Source organism: Xyrauchen texanus, chromosome 17, assembly GCF_025860055.1.
Source record: "Xyrauchen texanus isolate HMW12.3.18 chromosome 17, RBS_HiC_50CHRs, whole genome shotgun sequence".
NCBI lineage: Eukaryota > Metazoa > Chordata > Actinopteri > Cypriniformes > Catostomidae > Xyrauchen > Xyrauchen texanus.
Window position 1 is genome coordinate 36,311,908 of NC_068292.1, and position 21,134 is coordinate 36,333,041.

A 21,134-nucleotide genomic window follows, 5' to 3' on the forward strand; every position below is an offset into this window, starting at 1 on the left:
ATAAATTATTAATTAACTGGACAAAGAATGTAACGGGGCAGCCTTTAAATTAGAAAACATATATTTTAACATTAGACGTTAAATTTTGATTTTAAATTCACTATTGTTTTATATAGAATTGCTCTATAGTCTATATAGCATTTAACGCAATTACATCAGAAGTAACTGTAATTAAATTAATGAAAAATTAAGAGAAATCCCTTAAAGGGAAAAGATATTTAATTTCAGTAATTAATACTTAGTAATGCATTACACCCAACACTGATGAAGAGCTACTTTTGAAGACAAGCGTTCAACAATGCAATGCGCCACAACTTTTGTGTTAACCCTGTTTTCCGCTGGACCGCATCATATCCGTATTATCTTCTGTGTAGAGACTTGCAGGCCCTCGCTCAACTTTAGCATTAAAAATACTTTTATGTTATCTTCTGTATTTATGCCATGATGCACCTTGCTAAATACTCAGACAAAGCCAAGCTCATAAATTGAAGGAGCTTTACTTTTCTTAGAGCTGTTGAAGCCTGCAACTTTAATTAGGATAGCACATGGTTGGAGGTTGACATTGAAGGCTTTTATTCAGTTTCAGGTTTCCCCTTTAAATAGGTAATTAAGTACCTCATAAATTAAACATTTTCTGCATGTTTTCCATTGCTGATATTACGTGCTCTAGTCTAACAAAGAAGAAAGAAATCTTTAAAGCTCTTAAAGGAATTATTTACCCAAAAATGAGAGTTATTTCATCATTTACTCACCCTCGTGCCATCCCTGATGTGTATGACTTTCCTTCTTTTGCAGAACACACATGAAGATTTTTTGAAGAATATCTCAGCTCTGTAGGTCCACACAATACAAGTGAATGGTGACCAAATCTTTGAAACTCCAAAAAGCAGCATAAAAGTAATCCATATGACAGAACAGACCAGATGTAACTCCTTTTACACTATAAATCTTGACATCCTTGGTGATCATGATTTCAAGCTTGATTACTCTTCATAGCGCCATCTAGCAATATGCCCATGCGTCAAGCACTAGTAAGTATAATTAAGCTTGAAATCATGATCAGGCCTAGAGACTGCAATGGCAGATTTACAGTGAAAAAGGAGTTATATTTTGGTCTGATCTTTGACAAAACCACTTCAGAAGACATGGATTAAACCACTGGAGTCTTATGGATTACTTTTTTGCGGCCTTAATGTGCTTTTTGGAGCTTCAAGGTTTTGCATTCTATGGACCTACAGAGCTGAGATATTCTTCTAAATGTCTTTATTTGTGTTCTTCAGAAGAAAGAAAGTCAGACACCTCTGGGATAGCATGAGTGTGAGAGAATTTTCACTTTTGGGTGAACTATTCTTTTAAGTGTATTATCTTCAAATATATTTAATGAGTAACACGGCATATCAGTTTTTGACCGTTTGTATTTTTTATACACAAAAATCTGATTCTTTAATATTCTTTATTCAAAATTCAATTTCTCACTTTTTTATTTTTATTTGAAGATGAAATATGACCCAGACTTTTCTGTAGGATTCACCAGAATATCTGAACATATTTGAGCCTACTTGACATGCAGTATGTTTGCTATTGTTGAAAACAGCCACTGTCCATTTGAAGTGAGAGAACAGAACTGACACAAAGACATTTTGTTCCTCAGAAAAGCATTTAAATGTAAAAAAGGATGAGGTCTGCAGTCAGTGATAACGTGCCAGGGATAAACCAAACAGTGGGCCAACGTGCCCTAGAACGTTGTGACCAGGTTTAATTGGATATCTTTGAAATACATGTATACATTTATTCAAATCCTCACAGAGCTTCTCTCATTTTACTCTCTTTAGGAATAACATGCCGGACTATCACAAATTAAGAGCCAAACTGAGAAGGAAAAAGGGTGAGAGGGCATATGCCTGCAAGTGTAGCTGGCAGTCTGCCGTGTCGCTCTCGGACCTGAGAGATCAACACCAACTAAAGTGGGTTTGTGGCAAACACAAAGCATGAAAATGAAAGTGACATTTGACAGTTTATCTTTTGTCCTCCAGTGAGAAATGCAAAAAAAATAGAGAATGCTGGCCATTTTCAAAACTTTGCATAACTGTGAAATCTCTGAGGCTAAATAACAAAGTGTTGTTGTTTATTTTTTTTACTTTTCTGTGTACTGTGCATGTAGTATTGTTTTGTTTTTACATAATTACATTTACATAAATGTGGCATATAATGTAGATGACATAATCTCCTGCTCGGAGGCATGTGCAATGTTTTCTCTGATAAATTGCTGTCTAGAATGACAAAATCCCGTCTTCTAATATCACCTGCAACTGACTAGCAATAGCAAGTAGCAAATCATGGTTCTGCCGGGCTGTGACGTAAACTGAAGTTTATATAGCGCAACAGTCTGGTTCTGGAAGTAAAAATCCCATAAACATTTTCTCCATAGACAAATAGTTTTTTTAAACGATACATTTATAGATCAATCTTTAAAGACAGACCTACCTTAAAATTGTCTGGGGTTGTTAATCGATTGTATATGCATAGGTTGAAGCCATCAATTCACATTATTACAACTACATAAAATTAGTTTTTTAATAATAATAATAATAATTAGTAGCAGAATTCCAAGTGAAAAATTACACTACGTGTGAATCCTGAAGACGGCAATCAAACCATGGCATCTGTATCTGTGTAGTCGGTCTCCCAACATTCTCAAACTACTTATATAAATAAATGTATTATTATACATCTGAATATTTTGTAAGGAAATGAAAATGTATTGTCTCTATACGTCTTATCGTCAACTTAAAAATCAGTAATTTTATATATTTCCATGGTTTTAATGGGATTGTTGTTCATTCCCTCATTAAAAACGTCAAGTACACAGTCATGTACCTTGTTCTTTTTATATGATTTCTAATACGTTTATGCTTAAAATCAAAACATGTAATTTTGAGATTCACCTCAGAGTTGGTTGGTTTGGTTCATGCCTTAGAACTCTTTTATGAAGAATTTGATGAAGTTTCTATGGAAAAAAATATATTCTTCCAGAACCAGTACGACTGAAAAAGTGAGACTTGTGTCTCTGCAGAGCAAAAATAAGTGTTTTCTAACCAGGATGAGTGTTTTTCAACCTCTTTACACAATTTGCCTACTACACTGAGATTCGCTACTTTCATTGGATAGTTCAGAAACGCCCATCCAGGTTTGGAAACGGTCACTGATTACTACATTGAGATTCACTACTTTCATTGGATAGTTCAGAAACGCCCATCCTGGTTTGGAAACGCCCACTGATTACTACATTGAGATTCACTACTTTCATTGGATAGTTCAGAAACGCCCATCCAGGTTTGGAAACGGTCACTGATTACTACATTGAGATTCACTACTTTCATTGGATAGTTCAGAAACGCCCATCCTGGTTTGGAAACGCCCACTGATTACTACATTGAGATTCACTACTTTCATTGGATAGTTCAGAAACGCCCATCCAGGTTTGGAAACGCTCACTGATTACTACATTGAGATTCACTACTTTTATTGGATAGTTGAAAAACGGCCATTCTGATTAGAAAACACCCACAGATTGAGAAACGGCCATTATTGTTCCACTATGACCTATGCTTCGAAAAATTGGACGGTCACTGTTCTGCTCTACTGGCTTTTTAAAAAGGACCCAACTTAATGCTTAATTGGGAAATTGTTGACAAAGAAATTTCAATTGTATTCTTTAAACCATTGGGAATTATCAAAATAATAATAATGTATACTGTATATATAATATATGTGTTTGCTGCAAGTACCATTTGTGTTACATTCCACATCTGTGTTCAAATGTTGAGGATAGCATTGTTGTGAAACCTTATTCCAAAAGAATAAATGCACAACAACATCCAGATGTTGAGTAAAGTATGCATTTCTTTTTTGGATGTTGTTTTGAGTTTCTCTATATTTTACTTGTTGATAGTCTCTTAGTAGCCATGTTGATTTCACCAGTTTTCAGCCTAGTTGTTGTCACTGTCTGATGAGACAGAAGAATCTCTTTCAGAAAAATATTTACTATTTGGAACATTTGCATACAATTCCTCCGATGTTGTGCTTCTGTGATCCGTTTCTAAAAATAAAAAAAACGTTTTGTTCATCAGTGTCTGTGCTTCCAAATTTATACTGCCTTCTTTAAGGTCTGATGTACAGAAGAAGACTTCAGAAGAGTTAAAGGAATGTTCCAGTTTCAATACAATTTAAGCTCTATCAACAGCATTTGTACTACAAAAATATATTTTTGACTCATTCCTCTTTTTCTTTAAAAAATAAAAAAAATCGGGGGGCCTGGGCTGCTCAGCGAGTACTGACGCTGACTACCACCCCTAGAGTTGTGATTTCTAATACAGGGTTTGCTGAGAGACTCCAGCCAGGTCTTCTAAGCAACCAAATTGGCCCGGTTGCTAGGGATGGTAGAGTCACATGGGGTAACCTCCTTGTGGTCGTGATTAGGGGTTCTTGCTCTCAATGGAACACATGGTAAGTTGTGCATGGATCATGGAGATTAGCATGAGCCTCCACATGCTGGCAGTCTCCGCAGTGTCATGCACAACGATCCATGTGAGAAGATGCACGGATTGAAGTTCTCAGAACCGGAGGCAACTGAGACTTGTCCTCCGCTACCCGGATTGAGGTGAGTAACCGCGCCTCCATGAGGACCTACTAAGTAGTGGGAATTGGGCATTCCAAATTGGGAGAAAAGGGGATAATTAAAAAAAAAAGTTACAGTGAGGGACTTACAATGGAAGTGAATGTGGCCAATTTTTGAAGTGTTTAAACAGAGATGTGAAGCTTATAATTTATAAAAGCACCTGCATTCATTCTTCTGTTAAAACTTGTGTATTATTTGAGCTGTAAAGTTGTTTAATTTTTATTTTTACAGTCATTAGCATTTTAGGGTTTGTTGTTGACATTACATCGAAGTTGTAAACTGGCTATAACTTTGCACAGAAAAGGTTTTTAAGTGATTTTATCACACTAAAATCATCAATTGTCAATTTAGCTTAACTTGTATTGAACCCGGAATATTCCTTTAAGTTGGGGGTTTCAGAAATGAAGAGAAATAGAGTGGAGAAATATGGTAGTCACATGGTTAAGTACAAGTGGTACCTTGACCGAGGTTTCTAGGTACATGGTGGTCTTTGTAACCGACAGTACTTCCTGTCATCTGTGTACTGTGGTGATTCAGGGGTATCTGCTCAGGAAATGATGGACTTTCCTTACCTTCAAATAAAAAAACAGGAGAAGAGACCTGAATTGTAGGTACATTTAGACATGCCCTTCTTGGCAGAATAAGGCAGTTTAAAATACAATTATTTATTATATAATTTAAATAAATCTGATGTGGGGCATAAAATCTGAGACCACATTCAAAATCTGGGATTTAAATTAATTTAAAACAATAATAATTTTGTATTATAATAAATCAGACTGGTACGCATTTATTCAATATTATAATAATAGTCAGCTGGGATCCAAAAGTAAATGAAGTTGTTGTTTTTGCACAACCTGTTCAAAAATAATTTAGTAAAACTTTTAGTAAAAAAACAAAAATTGCTTTTTATTATCATGTATTGGTGCATATAGATGAAAATGATTAAATATTATTCTTCCTGGTGTTAACTTACTGAAAATCTGTGGCAAATATGACTTTATTATTTTATATTTTATTTCACTATTTGTCTGTAGAAAAAAAAAACAGTATTTTATTTTTAAAACATTTATAATTTTCCTCTTTCATTTTGATCCTCTGTCAGAAACAAGTTTTGTTGCTGCTTCTCCTTTAAGTCTTGACAGTAAACGGCCACTGTTATGATTGGCTCTCTCTTCTCACTGCTCACCATTACTGGGCAGGGCAACTGAAGTGATAATGTAAAGTAAGCATTGATGTATTGTTGTTGTCGAGGTGCTGATATGCAAATGTCTACCACAGTGTGACATCACTGCTAGGCACCAGTGCAAGTCCAAGACAACTGCCAAATCGGCGAACGCAAATTAAACAAATAGTTACTGAGAGCAGCTTTGACTTCAGCCATACTGTGTCAGCTTAAAGTCAGCTCTTGATTTCTTATTCACAATTTGTTTGTTTCGTCTCTTATGGTAGGGAAAAATGTCTTCTAGAGGTTGAATATAAAAAGAGAACTTTGTTTTTACTGCTTTTGTTGTTACATTGGATTGAATCCTAATTTATTTGAAATATGAAATGCAACACAAATCCAGCTGATCTTGTCAGTCTGTTTTAATAACACTCCTCTGAGAAGATACTCTCTGAATCAGTGAACTCACCTTTTCACCACCATAAAGAAAGACCGTCTGTAATACCTTTGTGCATCCTTGCACATTATGTAACTTTGGTATACTCTGACAAACTCATTTCATAATGCTCAAGCCCTATTCGCTATTTCTGGATGTCATCTCCTGTGTACATTCTCTCAGATGACATACCAAGTTTAATGCTAACCAAAAAAATTTGAATGCATTTTCCTGTATTGACTGTTTTTCTTTTTTATGGGGAAATAATTGTTTTGGCCATTTGCTGTAGCAATGTTGTCAGTGAAAACCAGCATACTGTGCGAGTAGTTTTGGTGAAGTCTTTGTGCTCGATAGCTGTTTTGATATTCGCTGTTTGAATCATCTGAGTCGTGAGAGGTTTGATTTGTTATCCTGGCCATTCTATAGCCAAGGTTTGAGGTCAGTCTTGGACCAAGACTTTCTGTGGAACAAAAGAACGAGAAAGAAGAGTCTTCAATTCATGCAAAGGTTTGACCATTACAGATTACTTTCATGATAATTACAGTATTTAGTCAACAATATTTCGTTTCTAACCATTTAGTTAGTTAGAAACCACGTATTAAAAAGCTATGCAGGTTAGACAATAGAATGGAATAACATTGAAAAATATTATCCATTTGTTAACCAACTGTTCCATTTACAATTGTAGGAACTCCAGGCAGTGCTAGGTGTTTTAAAATACATTTTAAAATGCAATATGTATGAAATACCAAACAATTGTAGAAAATTATTTTATGTGGGGTCCAAAGTCTAATATTACATTTAAAATGGGACTCAACATCTGATTTAAATCTACAGTATAAGACATAAAGTGAATAAGAAATATGTAAAGATTCTGCTTTATTTCAAGGTCACTAATCAACATTGGCCATGTGTAACGTTTTCCGAAGGGTCGGAACAGCGTCAGTTTCCAAGGTAAAGCTTCTTTTTAATGTTTTAAAAATCACAAGACAAGACATCACACATTTATTGCTCGTAGCCCGGTTCTCTTTCTCGGGGCTCTGTTGCTGCTGCTTTTTATGCCGCTGTCCTCATGCTACTGCAATTAGAGACAGGTGTTAGACATAATTTAGCTCAGGTGTGAGCGCCCTTACCGCTTTTCTCTCCCGGACGGGCGCTTGACCACGCCCCCGCTGCCACACCATGTTAACTCATTTGTACAAAATGTCAGATTTCATTGCTTCCATTAAAGCACGCAATATACTCTTTGGAACACTATCAAATCATTATAGGATAAGGGTAATAGGTTTTGCCTAAACTTGAGGAGTCTATACAAGCTTTACATTCCAAATACTTGGATATTCTAAAAGCCATATTTCTTTTCCATTTAAACTTCTCACTCAAATTGGTATGCTGTTAATATTATTTGTACTGAAAAGAAACTGTAATAAATTAGAAAAAATTTAATTAGACGCATTCCCCAAAGCAGTAGGCTATCAGACTTTTGAACCCCAGTGTTTATTGAAGGTAACAAAATGTGTGAACACACCCAACTGATGTACTGCCTCCACAGTTGGGAGAAATTGCTGGTAGGTTCCCATCTGTGCATTGAGCTGGTACTCTGTGCGTATGTGGGAATTATTGTGACATCGACGAATCGCACATGCTGTTGGCACAGAGGATGAATAGGCTTAAACTTTGTCATGCAGCACTAAGCCGCCGTCTTAAGCTTTACTGTTGTTGTAGCTAATATCAAAAGAACAAGTTCACATTTACATTGAGGCAAAAGTTTGGGCTCTTTTCATGCGCTTTGAAAAAATATTTCCTGGTATATGGAAGAAATGTATTAAAACACAGTGTCCAGAAATTGTAAGAGAAGTCAGAAGATTCATTTGAATTATATTACAATACAATATGTTGCAAGATGTCCGTGTTGAACTCAAACTCAGAGATGTATTCTAAGACAGACAAGAATAAAAATAATAAGATGTCTGCTTGTTGGATATTTGAAATGAAGAGGATTTTAACCAGTGCAGTGTAGGAGTTTTACATTTGTTGATGTAAAATATTGTCTATAGTCTATTTTACTGTCTTTGCAACAATAATACACACCAATGCATGAATTAGTATTATTAAGACTGAATCATTTAAGACTAAATATTTTGGTTATGAGTAGGGGTGTAAAAATTTGCTTTGACAACAATTTGAGTAACACTTTACAATAATGTTACAGCTGAGGTCAGAATTTTACATACACTTAGGTTGAAGTCATTAAAAAAATTTTTTAACAACTCCACAGATTTCAGTTCCATGGACATCAGTAATTTTTACAACAATTGTTTACAGAGAGATTGTTTCACTTTTAATTGACTATATCACAATTCCAGTGGGTCAGAAGTTTAAATACACAAAATTAACTGTGCCTTTAAGCAGCTTAGTAAATTCCAAAAAATTATGTTGAGCCTTAGCTTCTGATAGGCTAATTGGAGGTGTACCTTCAAACTCAATGCCTCTTTTCTTGACATCATTGGAAAATCAAAAGAAATCAGCCAAGACCTCAGAAAAAACAATTGTGGACCTTCACAAGTCTGGTTCATCCTTCATAGCAATTTCAAAAATCCTGAAGGTACCTTGTTCATATGTACAAACAATAGTACACAAGTATAAACACCATGGGACCACGCAGCCATCATACTGCTCAGAAAGGATATGCATTCTGTCTCCTAGAGATGAACCTAATTTGGTGTAAAAAAATGCAAATCAATCCCAGAACAACAGCAAAGGTCCTTATGAAGATGCAGGAGGAAACAGGCAGACAAGTATCTATATCCACAGTAAAATGAGACCTACATCAACATAGCCTGAAAGGATGCTCAGCCAGGAAGAATCCACTTCACCAAAACCACCATTAAAAAGCCAGACTGCAGTTTGCAAGTGCACATGGGGACAAAGATCTTACTTTCTGGAGAAATGTCCTCTGGTCTGATGATGTTTAGAGGAAAAAGGGAGAGGCTTGCAATCTGAAGAACACCATCCCAACCATGAAGCATGGGGGGGCACATCATGTTGTGGGGGGGATTTTCTGCAGGAGGGACTTGTGCACATCACAAAATTGATGGCATATAGGAAGGAAAAGTATGTGGATACATTAAAGCAACATCTCAAAACATCAGCCAGGAAGTTAAAGCTTTGTTGCAAATGAGTCTTCCAAATGGACAATGACCCCAAGCATACCTCCAAAGTTGTGGCAAAATAGCTTAAGGACATCAAGTCAAGGTATTTTTGAGTGGCCATCACAAAGCACTGACCTCAATCCGATAGAAAATATGAGGGCAGGACTGAAAAAGCATGTGCAAGCAAGGAGGCCTACAAACCTGACACAGTTACACCAGTTCTGTCTGGAGGAATGGGACAAAATTCCAGCAATTTGTTGTGGCTTGTGGAAGGCTACCCAAAACGCTTGACCAAGGTTGAACAATTTATAGGCAATGCTACCAAATACTGACAAACCTCTGACCCACTGGGAATGTGATGAAAGAAATAAAAGCTGAAATAAATCATTCTCTCTACTATTATTCTGACATTTCACATTCTTAAAAGTTTTGTACAATTAAATGTCAGGAAGTGTTTAAATGTATTTGGCTAAGGTATATGTAAACTTCTGACTTCAACTGTACATAAGTTATTGCATTATTTATATATTCAATATATATATATTTTACAAAATGTATTAATATTAATGTTAATTAATAAAAATACAATTGTTCACTGTTAGTTCATATTGTTTCATACTGTATTAATTCTCTTCATGTCCGGCTTAATTTATATGTTTATATCCCCAGTTATTAGGTATTTAAATTAACTGGACTTCAGTATTTCCTTCCAAAGACTCTATTGTGACATTCTAACTATTGTAAGCTTAGTGAAAAGAGTAGTATGGAAAAAGTGGTTGTACTTGCCCTTTCCTCTTTTGAAATGCACACAGACAGCAGCATTTAATAAAATAAGCAGCAGTAGTGCTAAAGATAAGACGAAGCAGCCAGTCGCTGCTGCTGAAACTCCACTGCCGGGTTTCGTAGCCATCCCTGCAGTTGACTCTAAAGCAAAAAATAAAATACAAAATTGTTTAATGTGCTATGTCACCAAGTTTTAATATTGTATTTTCTCTTGTACAACAGAAGGAACTGAAGCATTACCTGCAGTATGTGTTATAAACCCCAAGTCAGTTGTGTTGACTGCTGTGGGTGAGATCTCAGTACTTTCTGTATGAAAAATGTTTAATCCATTGGATACATCAAAGGAATACAAATGACCAAAAACAATCTGGATTTCACAAAAATATGCTCACAGGCTAAAGCTTACATAATTGTGCCTTGACATTTCAGTACTATGTTTTAACCCCATTCAGCACATTTTTACCTTATTTTTAAACCAACAGACATGGCAATTACGGCAGCATGTACCACCAACCCAAAAACTATATATCTGACCAACACGAATTGCCTAAAAACAAGATATGAAACAGATTATAGTAACATTCCACCTCAAGAGGTCACATACGAAAACCTCAGAAACCTAGAAAAATTCTGTTGATATGTAACATTTTTGACCCCAAAAATAAAGTTGCTGTGTGCACAACCAATGTAGTGATGATGACATTAAAGACCCCATAAAATCAATTGACGAGCACAGTTTTCCTTCCTGTGCTGATTGAATTAAAACAGGGAGTTTGTGCACCCCCTGACACCCCCTATTTTTAAGTAGCCAACAGTCACAGACATGAACCTTGGAATGCATACTACCATACTACTCATACTAAATCTGCCATATGGAAGTAGAAAGCGTAGTATGGGTGGTATGCCATTTCAAACTCAGCCCATGATTATATATGGGTTCGGAATGACATGAAGGTGAGTAAATGAATGATAAATGATTAAATTAATTTTTATTTTTGGGTGAGACAAAAGTTATAAAAGATTCAAAATCTTGCCCTTAGATTTCAACACTCACCACAAATTATTTTAGTTGCATTTATGCAGTCATGTTCTGCAGCTGTAGTGCAGTTGTGCAGTTGTGAGTCTCTCAGGATGCAGCCTGCAAGACAAACGCCATTGCGTATTGTTGCAGAATCCCCATGTTTAAAAACTTTGCCACAACCCAGATTTTCACAGATTTGGGTGGAAAGCTCTTTCTTTTCCTCAGAATCCAGCAGGTTCAGGGTCACATCCACTGTAGTGTTCTGGTAAAAAGCCCTTACAACACCAGAGCAGCCCTGGGACAGGCTTAGCATGGAGAGCTCAACTAAAGTTTAGAAAGAGTAGAATGTCATTAATGTAATTAATAAAAGATTTCACGAACTCGCCTACTAGCCGTTATCATTCTCACTGCACTCAATCACTATACTGACCTTGCCACTTTATAATAGGGAATAGAAATATGGCTTAAAAATGAAATCAGGTCATCATTTTAATAAATGTACAGTGAAAGGGAGGTGCTTAATCTTCAGAAACTGTTGATCGTCCATCTCAGGAGGACAAACTAAATATTATGTGACCTACTTAATTGTAAGAAAACAGTTTAAAATCCGATTTCGATATTTTCTAAAACGTATAAAATAAATAATGAAACAAATACATAAACATAAAAAATATATAGACACATTTTAGATAAATAAAAAGATACATTTTAAATAAAACACCCACCAGATAGGGTAACAAGGTAGAAAAAGTCCTCAATTAAACTGATTAACATATAAATCCCACAAAGTAAAGAAAAATATTTGGTTGAATGGCTGAGCAAGATGACTGCTGAAAACAGACAAATCCAAACTCAAACTTTGTGTACAAATTGAAAAATAAATTATTAACTTGTCTTCCCACCATGTTTCATAAAAAATCATGTTACTTCTTGGGTGCCACAATTTTATATAATATTTTCAATTAGGGGACGTCCGGCCAGTTGCTTGTAAAATGTGTAACATGGCTTAATATGTTCTTTCTGGTCATTCAAATATGTTAATAATTAATGTAATATTTTTACTTTAATGCATTTAATATAATTACAACAGTTTATGTTAAAATTATGACATTGAAATTTTAATTGGTTGATTTAAAATGTTTGATACAGTCGAAAAGGTCAAGACGTTGTAGGTGGTACAGGCCAAAATCACTATTTTAGAGACATTTGATGTGTTTAAAACTACTTAATGTTCATGCTGGGTTCATTTTATATCACATAATAGTTTATCTAACATAGATAAACACACACATAAAAAAAAAAGTGAATATGCGAACTGTGGGGCATTTATTTGTGTTGCAAATGTTTGTAGCAGTACACTGCAACACAGCCACATCCCGTGAGTCACTTCCTGTGGAAATGTCATACGGTGGCATGGAGGACACTGGGGAAAGAATGATTTTTTTAGAAAGTTTATGATATTGCCTCCACACACTGTGGTTTAAGCTTATGAAATTCTCCAGATGTATGACTACAGGTTGCAGACTGTGTGTGGAATAATGACTCATTCTGAATATCTTGCTTTAGCCTGACCCAATGTAAGAATAGGGTCAGGGGGTCACTTGCATGTTGTTTATGGTAAGGGACTCCCATTTGAATGCAAGGGCATTTTCTTCAAATCCTTTTGCTCTGCGTGAGTGTGTATAAAACAATGCACATTTCAGTGGGATAGCTCAGTAAAAAATGACAATTCTGGCATCATTTATTCACCACCAACCTGTTTTTCCAAACCTGTAGGCCAATGGCTAGCAGCTTAGACATTCGGCTATAAATACTTCCTTTTATGTTCTAAGTATAAAGAAAGTCATATGGGTTTGGAAATACATGAGAGTGAGTAAATGCTGACAGAATTTTCATTTGAAGGTGAAATATATTTTTAACCGGTGATTAATCAGTATGAAATAAATGTTACTGTGTCTAAAAATATATGAACTTGTTATCTTTGGGGTGGTAAACTGCTCTCACAGTTCTCACAGTTCAATCTTGCAGTGGTCTTGATGATATCTTTTCTTTGTTCTGTTTGATGATTTGGGGTCTCAGCAGTCTTACACCAAACACGGTTCTCATGCACATTGTTTAACATCTTGATTAACTGCTTGATTCGCCCAAGGGCCAATTGGCATTCTCTTTGAATGTTTAAGGAATGTACCAGGTTAAAATACATGTTAAGCTCAATGGACAGCATTTGTGGTATAATGTTGATAAGCACAACAATTCATTTGGACTCTTCCCTCTTTTTCTCTAAAAAAGGCAAAAATATAGGGTCCGGTGAGTCACTTACAATGGAAATGAATGGGGGCCAATTTTTGGGGGATTTAACGGCAAAAATGTGAAGCTTATAATTTGACAAAAGCCCTTGCATTAATTCTTCTGTTAAAACATGTGTATTTTTTGAGGTGTGAGGTGTTTAAATAGACATTTTTACAGCCACAAATGGGCCTTAATTTATGTCTTGTGGCTATATGTTTAAAACTGTGTGTATTTTAACATTCACAAATTGGCCGCCATTTACTTTCATTGTAAGTGCATCACTGTAAGCCATATTTGTAATAAAAAATTTGTAAAATAAATTTTTGTGGAAAATCAATATTACGGCACAAATGCTGTTGACTGAGCAGTATTTAACTTGTATTGAACCCGGAACATTCCTTTAAGCAAGCCTTTTTTTATCGTCCTGAGACGTAAAAAGATTGACAATGACTGCACCCTTGCAAACACTGAACTAGATATTTTACTTCCAATGGAAGGATATAGTCTTTTAGTATTTTCAGACTAAAAGTAATCATTTAACTCACTCTGTTTGTCCGAGTGATCAGCATGGTTTACCGCACTTTTACGAGGATGGTCATCTGTACTGTTGAGCCCTGCTGAGATGAAAAGAAGAGAAATGTTATATGAGGTCCAGTGGATGACACTGGCACACTAATACATGTTAGATCTGTTTGTAAAAGTAGAACATAGTGCTCGAAATTTATGATCCACAGCCTTTCAATGTGCTGTCAGTCTGCAAAAACAATAATCATCAAAGCCGCCAGCAAACAACAAGTTGCATAAAAAGAGTCTCAGCACGACATAAACACAAGCAAAACGATGTTCACTGAAGCTTCGGCAAAGCTTGTTAAATTCACAGGCTTGCATTTGATGTGTAATTAAGGCGGACTGTCAAAATAAGAAAAATTAGATTAATGAACATCATTTTGTAAACCTATTAAGACAAATAACCAGAAAATGGTACTTCATACACTCACGCAACACTCCATTCAAACTTATTCAGATTTGTTGCTAATGAGATTGCAGATGAGTCCGAAATATTATCAAACTAGATATTAGTAAGGACAGCCTATCTTTTTCAAGTACAGTTAAATAACTCAAGACCAAATTTATCAAAGGACAAAAAAAGTACATTGTTGACATCTGTGTAACCTTACTGCATTCTAATATGCAATTTTAACTGGGAATAGAATGATTTGAAATTATAAAAATTATAATAAGTGTTTAAGCTTGTAATTATATTTAAATGTTTTTTAGGAAACTGGATTTATGGTCATACAAATATAGAGATATAGTGTAATGAACTATATATTAACTATATAATTATTTTGCAATGATTTGTGGAATTTATTTATTTATTTATTTTTTTTTTTAAAAAGCTGAGAATATTTGTTAAAGCTTCCAGGAATATTTAGATCTACAAATCTATAGAAATCTTATACATCAAAATACAGTGTGCTCTCTTTCTGTCAGGTTTTTGCCATTGCGGTGCATTCTTTACAGCAAATCTGTATAGAAACACTTAACATTAATCTTATAAGTTTAGACATGAATGCCTGTCATGAAGACATGAAGTTCATATCAAATGCTTAATGCATAACCTGTTTTGCATACACAACTTTATGCGTAACCTATTTTCCTTACACAGCCTGAATGAATTCCATCTAAAAAGGTCAGTCTATTAGGAGAAAATTCAGCCTTATGATTTTTTTGTGTTCTGATTTTGAGCCATCCTATGAAAAAGGCAAACTCAAATAGTATTTACAGTCTTACAATTAAAATGTTTTTTTAGCAAATAATCAAGTTAGGCTTATTTGATTAACCTATGTGTCACGGTGCAGCACGTTTTGCTCAAATATCCTCAGGAATCACTAGATTTTGTTTTTTGGTGTCCTTTTAAATACAGTATTAGGCAAAACGTTAAATACACTGACATGATAGATTCGCAGCTGAACACATTCTAGATGAAAAACCAGTCTGCCTACACAAACCGTACATTTTACCTTGAGACAGGGACAAAACTTGGAGAACAATATACAGCAGCAGAGGCAGCATCTCTCAGTCTGACAGCCAGAATTCTTTCTGTTCGTTCCTTATGGAGAGTTCCTCTAGTCTCAGAGACAGTGTAAAGTATGTGACCCTGTTCCTTCAGCATGATGTTTGTGCAGTTGCTGGCTGTGGTTTCCACTATGGGGCAAATTCAAGCCTCACACATACACAAACTACCACAAACACGCAAACTATTTTGCTTCTGTCAAAGGTCAAGTGCAAATGATGCTCTGATGTATATGCTTTTATTTAATATTAATAGGTTTGGTCCAAAATATGCTTCAAATTATTTAGCAATTTATTTTATGAGTTTTCGGCCCGGCATGAATTAATGAAAATGAACATCTTATTGTAAATTAATAGTCTGTCATTATCTTCAAATTATATTTAAAAAAAAGACGTCAAAGCCATATCCCCACTATACAAATGTGGACTTCAGTTATACCGAAAATAATAATAATCAATAAATAATTAAATAAATAACTTCCCACTTTATCCTTTAGCTATTTTTTGCTGAACACAATTACTGGCTAGTAGTACTGTACATACATCTGACTACAAAACCATTTAGGAGTAAATGCTCCATATTCACATTGTTATGACAATCAAGGCTTAATAGGACCTTTCTTTCATGTAGACTTTAAGGATGAATATTTAAAGTGATTTCTAGGCTTTTGGGGATTTTCAAACTGAGATAGATACACAATGTTGCAGAGTGTGTTTCACTCCATGTCATTAATTAACATTATGGGGAAGAGAGGCCAAAGTTTCTTTCAAGTCAAGTCAGTCCACTCATGGGCCATCTTGGAACACTTCCAGGCTGCTATTTTTATGGATTAAAGTGGCATAACAGTACAGCTCCTGTCTACTTGAATGGGTAATGACCAAAATCTCTAAAATGGTTGGTCAAGATTCCAATCAAATAACATATTTCAAATAAGCAGTAAAATCTAACAACATTTGTGTTGTTTCTTTAGCTCAGATCACATAAAAAACACTCCTATTCAGGCTGATCTAGCTCATGAGCGTGCACATTCTCGAGATAACTCTGTACCTGAAAGGTGATTGGCTCTTTTAGTGGGTTTACTAGCTTTTCAAAAAACCCCATATTGGGTGTTCCAACTTCTCATTAATTTAATACAAGTAATCCGTCTCAGGTTAAATAGTCCCTGGAGTGGCTAAGTGGTTAAATATGGGTTGGTTAGGGAAAGGCCCATTTGTGACACTATTTATACCTCAAACTGTTCAGTTTGTTAAGTAGAGGTGTGCTATTACTGTTCTAAGTGTTTGAGCATTTGATTTTTGCCAGGTAGACGATAAAATGGTTGAAAAAATTCCCATTTACACTTACATTGAAGGAGATATGAGCAGATTATCATAGATCTATTCATGTGGATGGGCTCCTTTGACTTAGGCCTGTAAGAAACCAACTAGCAAACACCCACTCTGTGTGAATATGTATGTTGTTTCAGTTACAAGTGTTGAACTGAGTTTGGCTAACGCACTAAATCTAGCAGAAAAATGGATGCGTTTGAAACGACACTTCCATCAGCTGTTGAACGGCAAATGCTTCCATGTAGTAAAAAAACATTAAGTGTTCCATTCAGGACGATACTACACTTTAAAAATGTCATACAGTACATGGCCGAGTGCATAGTGTATATTGTCAGAGCAGTGTACAGTGCAATGTGAATGGGCTTTTTTGACTTGGGCCAGTAAGCATCCATGCAGTACACTCTAACAACCGCATAGTAACATGCTAGGCTAAAAGAAAAAACGTTCAGAACACCATAGCAACTGTTTAGCACTGCTTTAGCAACCACCATAGCATTATTCCTGTCACTTTTGGATGAGCAAAGACTTTTTATTTTTTAAGAAAATGTAAATACAAATATTTTAACATATAGATCATGTAAAAAAAATCTACCAGTAGTGTATAATCCATGCTGTAGTTGCTCTTTTAGTGTACCTTTCCTTGCCACATATTTCTGTTGTACCGCTAGGGGAGATCCAATGTTATTGTAGCCTACAGAAAATAACACCCTTCTGGTGCTTACCAGAAATCATAACTTATTGGTCTAAAAAAAAACTTCAGACTCTCCATCTTGCATAATTTCTCATAACGTTACCCCCAGTGAAATTTATTTGTGTGTGTATATATTCCAACACCTGTTCAGATTTCACATTGGTATGAGGTTTCAAGTAGACTGCTGTGATTACACTGTCAGTGACAGACAAGATGATTTGCTGGTAGAAACACCACTGAGTGAAAAACGATGGCCTCTCAGAGCACAAATGCCTCTTCCTCACTATCTACATCTCTCTCTCTCTCTCTCTCTCTCTCTCTCTCTCTCTCTCTCTCTCTCTCTCTCTCTCTCTCTCTCTCTCTCTCTCTCTCTCTCTCTCTCTCTCTCTCTCTCATCTTTGTTAATGGAACATGCAACAAGCTTTGGCTTTCTCACCATTATGGTTCTGTCAGGAAAGCTTCTTGCTGTGATGGAATACAGTCCTAACAGCAAAGCTTTTGGGGACTACTTTGAAGAAAGTGAGTAGCAAGATTAGTTTTTCTCATTTGAGTTGTCATGGAATTATGAAATCAGGGACATTTCAAAAGTGCATTATTGGCTATACATATAGTCTTGTTTAGTAAAACATATTTGCAAACCGTAGCAATGTCAAATTTGTGAGTGAATTGTTTTTTTTTTTGTGTTCTTTTCAATGAATCGGTCGAACTGGTTCACAAATTGGTCTGAATGATTCACTATGTTCATTTTGTCTTCAAATATTTTAACATGCATAATTAAAGTGTGCGTCTAATTAACAAAAATCACATCTTTATTTATTCATAAAACTTTAAAAACACAAGTTGAGAACATGATTCCTGCATGCATGATTCAGCAAATCAGAGGGGCTTCTTCAGAAATAGGATTGAAACAATTAGTCAACGTTATCGACAACGTCAACGATAAAAAATTGTCAACAAAAAGTTTCATTGACGAATAGTAGTTTGATCTCATTTAACGTAACATGTGATCACATTAAACTCTAATGATGACGCATGAGAGCAGCACTGCTGTTCGCGCCTGACTAAGGAGAGGAAGAATTACACAAATCACAGTCCAGATGCACTCTAAACTTTCCAAACAGCTTCAGGTGATTTAGATCGCAAAGTATGAGTGAATTATAATGCAAAAATACAAAATAAGTAAATACAGAACCACTCTTATTGTGGAATAAGCAGAGCCGGAGCTCTTAAACGGAAACACCCCACCGTTATATCTTAAATGCAGTTTATTTCATGCATTATAGCTTTATTAAAATTCTGAATTCACGGAAGCAGATCATGTAAATAACTGTAACTGTACTGAAGAAACTGTAATTATTCTGCGCGGTAAGCCTCTTCTATGAGTTGCGCGAATGTCCCGATCTAAGGGGGAGAGATTGAACCTGCATCCGGCTGATGCACACTCTGCCACGGGGATGCTCATCCCTCGAGCGTACGCGCTTAATGCAGCTAGAATATAACATGATGGCTTGCGACTTATTGAATCATAATATATGTCACTGTGCATATCTTATCGTGAAGAAAATTGCCAATATGCAGCTTTATTAATGAGAGAGTTAAAGATGGATTGAAGTGAACAGAAAGGTGAGAGAGGGTAGTCTTCGCCCCATTATACACTGCAACAAAATACGTTTTCGATTTGTTTTTGTTTTGTTTTGGCTTGTTTTCCAATATAAATATCTAAAACTCCAGATATACTGCAGAAGAAAAAGAGATGTTTTCATCAACACTTTGTGGATCAAAGTTGAACGACTGCAATGATTCAATTGACAGGTAAATGATTTGGCACATGAATCCTTTGTATAAATGGACAGTAAAATGTAGGCTATAAGTAGTGTAGATGTCAAAAATCATTAAAGGGGTCGTTAAACATGCCTTTTTTATTCTTTCAATATTTTCCTTGAGGTTTACTTATAATAAGTTTTGGGCTGGGCTGGGAATAAAACCACCAACCCTGCGATTAGCAGCCAACCCACTCTACCACCTGAGCCACAGCCGCCCCACTACTTTCTGAAGTCTGAATGAGTCAACTACACCGTTACCCTTATTACTGCATTAGTACAAGCTGAGATATTTCAATGAAGCCCAAGTTGGTTATATTTTGGTGATCATTCAGCATTCAAGCAAACAAATAACAAAACACTGTCATTATTACTGTTACTGTCAATTTATTTAATACCTCCAAGTAAATAACAGGAAACTGGCGCATTTGTTCTGAATTTCTTCCAGCTAAATTCTGACCCAATGTGCCGAATGCAGGACAAGCGCCACCTTTTGATTGTTTCAAATGTTTCATTTATATAAAGTTTACTCATGTCTTGAAAGTGTGCATGGGCGGGACTGTAGATTCTGCTTCAGCCACTCTGGGGCAATTAGGAACGCATTGACCGAAATTAACTGACAAAATAAATTTGACCTCCTGTCGCCGATTGTCCCCTTGAGATGTGTGAAGTATTAGCTTTTACGTATAATCCAAGAGCAGTTTACGCCAACAATATTTAAAAAAAGGTTCATATAAACTTTTTCGCAAAAATTACAGAAATATAATTTGAAAGCATGATGTTTTTGAAAAATAGATGGATCTGAAAAGATGGTTCTCCTGCTATATAGTTTGTTGTCATTCAAACCTCTCCATTCTTTGGTCCCATTTATGCAGTGACAGCATGATAACAAGCAATCTGTCCAACTGAATTGGCCACTACAGATTGTATTGTCATTGTGCTAGTGATGTCTGCCTCCCCATGGACAGTCAATTCAAGTGATTAATTCTTACAGTAATAAACATGACAAATAGTATGTTGGTTGCCGTAATTATAACAGGACACGGCATGAAAATGAAAGGCCCTTGAGATTCCTCAAGCGATGCTCCCACTCTCACATGCCAAATAGCTGACTGACACACAAAAAAATCATTCAAATGAATTCATTCAAATAATAATGCATAAGGAGAAAGACCCTGACCAATATTTGAACTTTGAGATGTCAAACCTTTTTTCTTTTCCTGACTTTAACCGTAGATATGTTTGAAAGGCAAATACATCTTCAAACTGTTTCTACTCTCTTTAACATTGAGGTAAAAAGCTAAAGTTTTGGTTAGAGTAAGGCACTTACAATGGAAGTTTGGGGCCAGTACATAAAACACTAAATTGCACAGTTTCAAAATAATAGCTAAAAGATGTTAACATGATAAGATTAGCAAGCGATTTTATCACACTAAAATCATGTTAACACGGACATGTTTATGCGTGTTAATAATGTAGCTATACTTTTGAAACTATGTGTATTTTAATGTTTATGGACTGGACCTTTCACTTTCATTCTAAGTGCCTTACTGTAACAGATTTTTTTGTTTTTAATAGAACAGGAACAAGTCAATTATTTTTATGGTAAGCAATATTATGCATCAAATTAGGTTAACTAAGCTTCACTTATATTGAATTAGGAATATACCTTTAAATATATTGGGTAATTGCAC

The 21,134-nt window shown here is 35.6% G+C and overlaps 1 protein-coding gene across 2 annotated transcripts; it reads right to left on the reverse strand.

Annotated features, from left to right (window-relative positions):
- Positions 1–561: 561 nt before the first annotated feature.
- LOC127657447 (uncharacterized) lies at positions 562–15,676 on the reverse strand. 2 transcript variants are annotated; one of them, XM_052146205.1, is made up of 9 exons: positions 15,549–15,676; positions 14,070–14,138; positions 11,269–11,559; positions 10,455–10,520; positions 10,218–10,355; positions 7,808–7,924; positions 6,596–6,739; positions 5,137–5,250; positions 562–4,099 (listed from the first exon to the last, which is right to left on the reverse strand). In XM_052146205.1, the coding sequence occupies exons 1-9, from the start codon at positions 15,598–15,600 to the stop codon at positions 3,990–3,992; spliced, it is 1,101 nt and encodes a 366-aa protein (XP_052002165.1). In that variant the 5' UTR covers positions 15,601–15,676; the 3' UTR covers positions 562–3,989. The 2 variants fall into 2 exon arrangements, with proteins under 2 accessions (XP_052002165.1, XP_052002164.1); XM_052146204.1 differs by having other exon boundaries at positions 14,070–14,141; positions 15,549–15,655.
- Between the last annotated feature and the right edge of the window lie 5,458 nt (positions 15,677–21,134).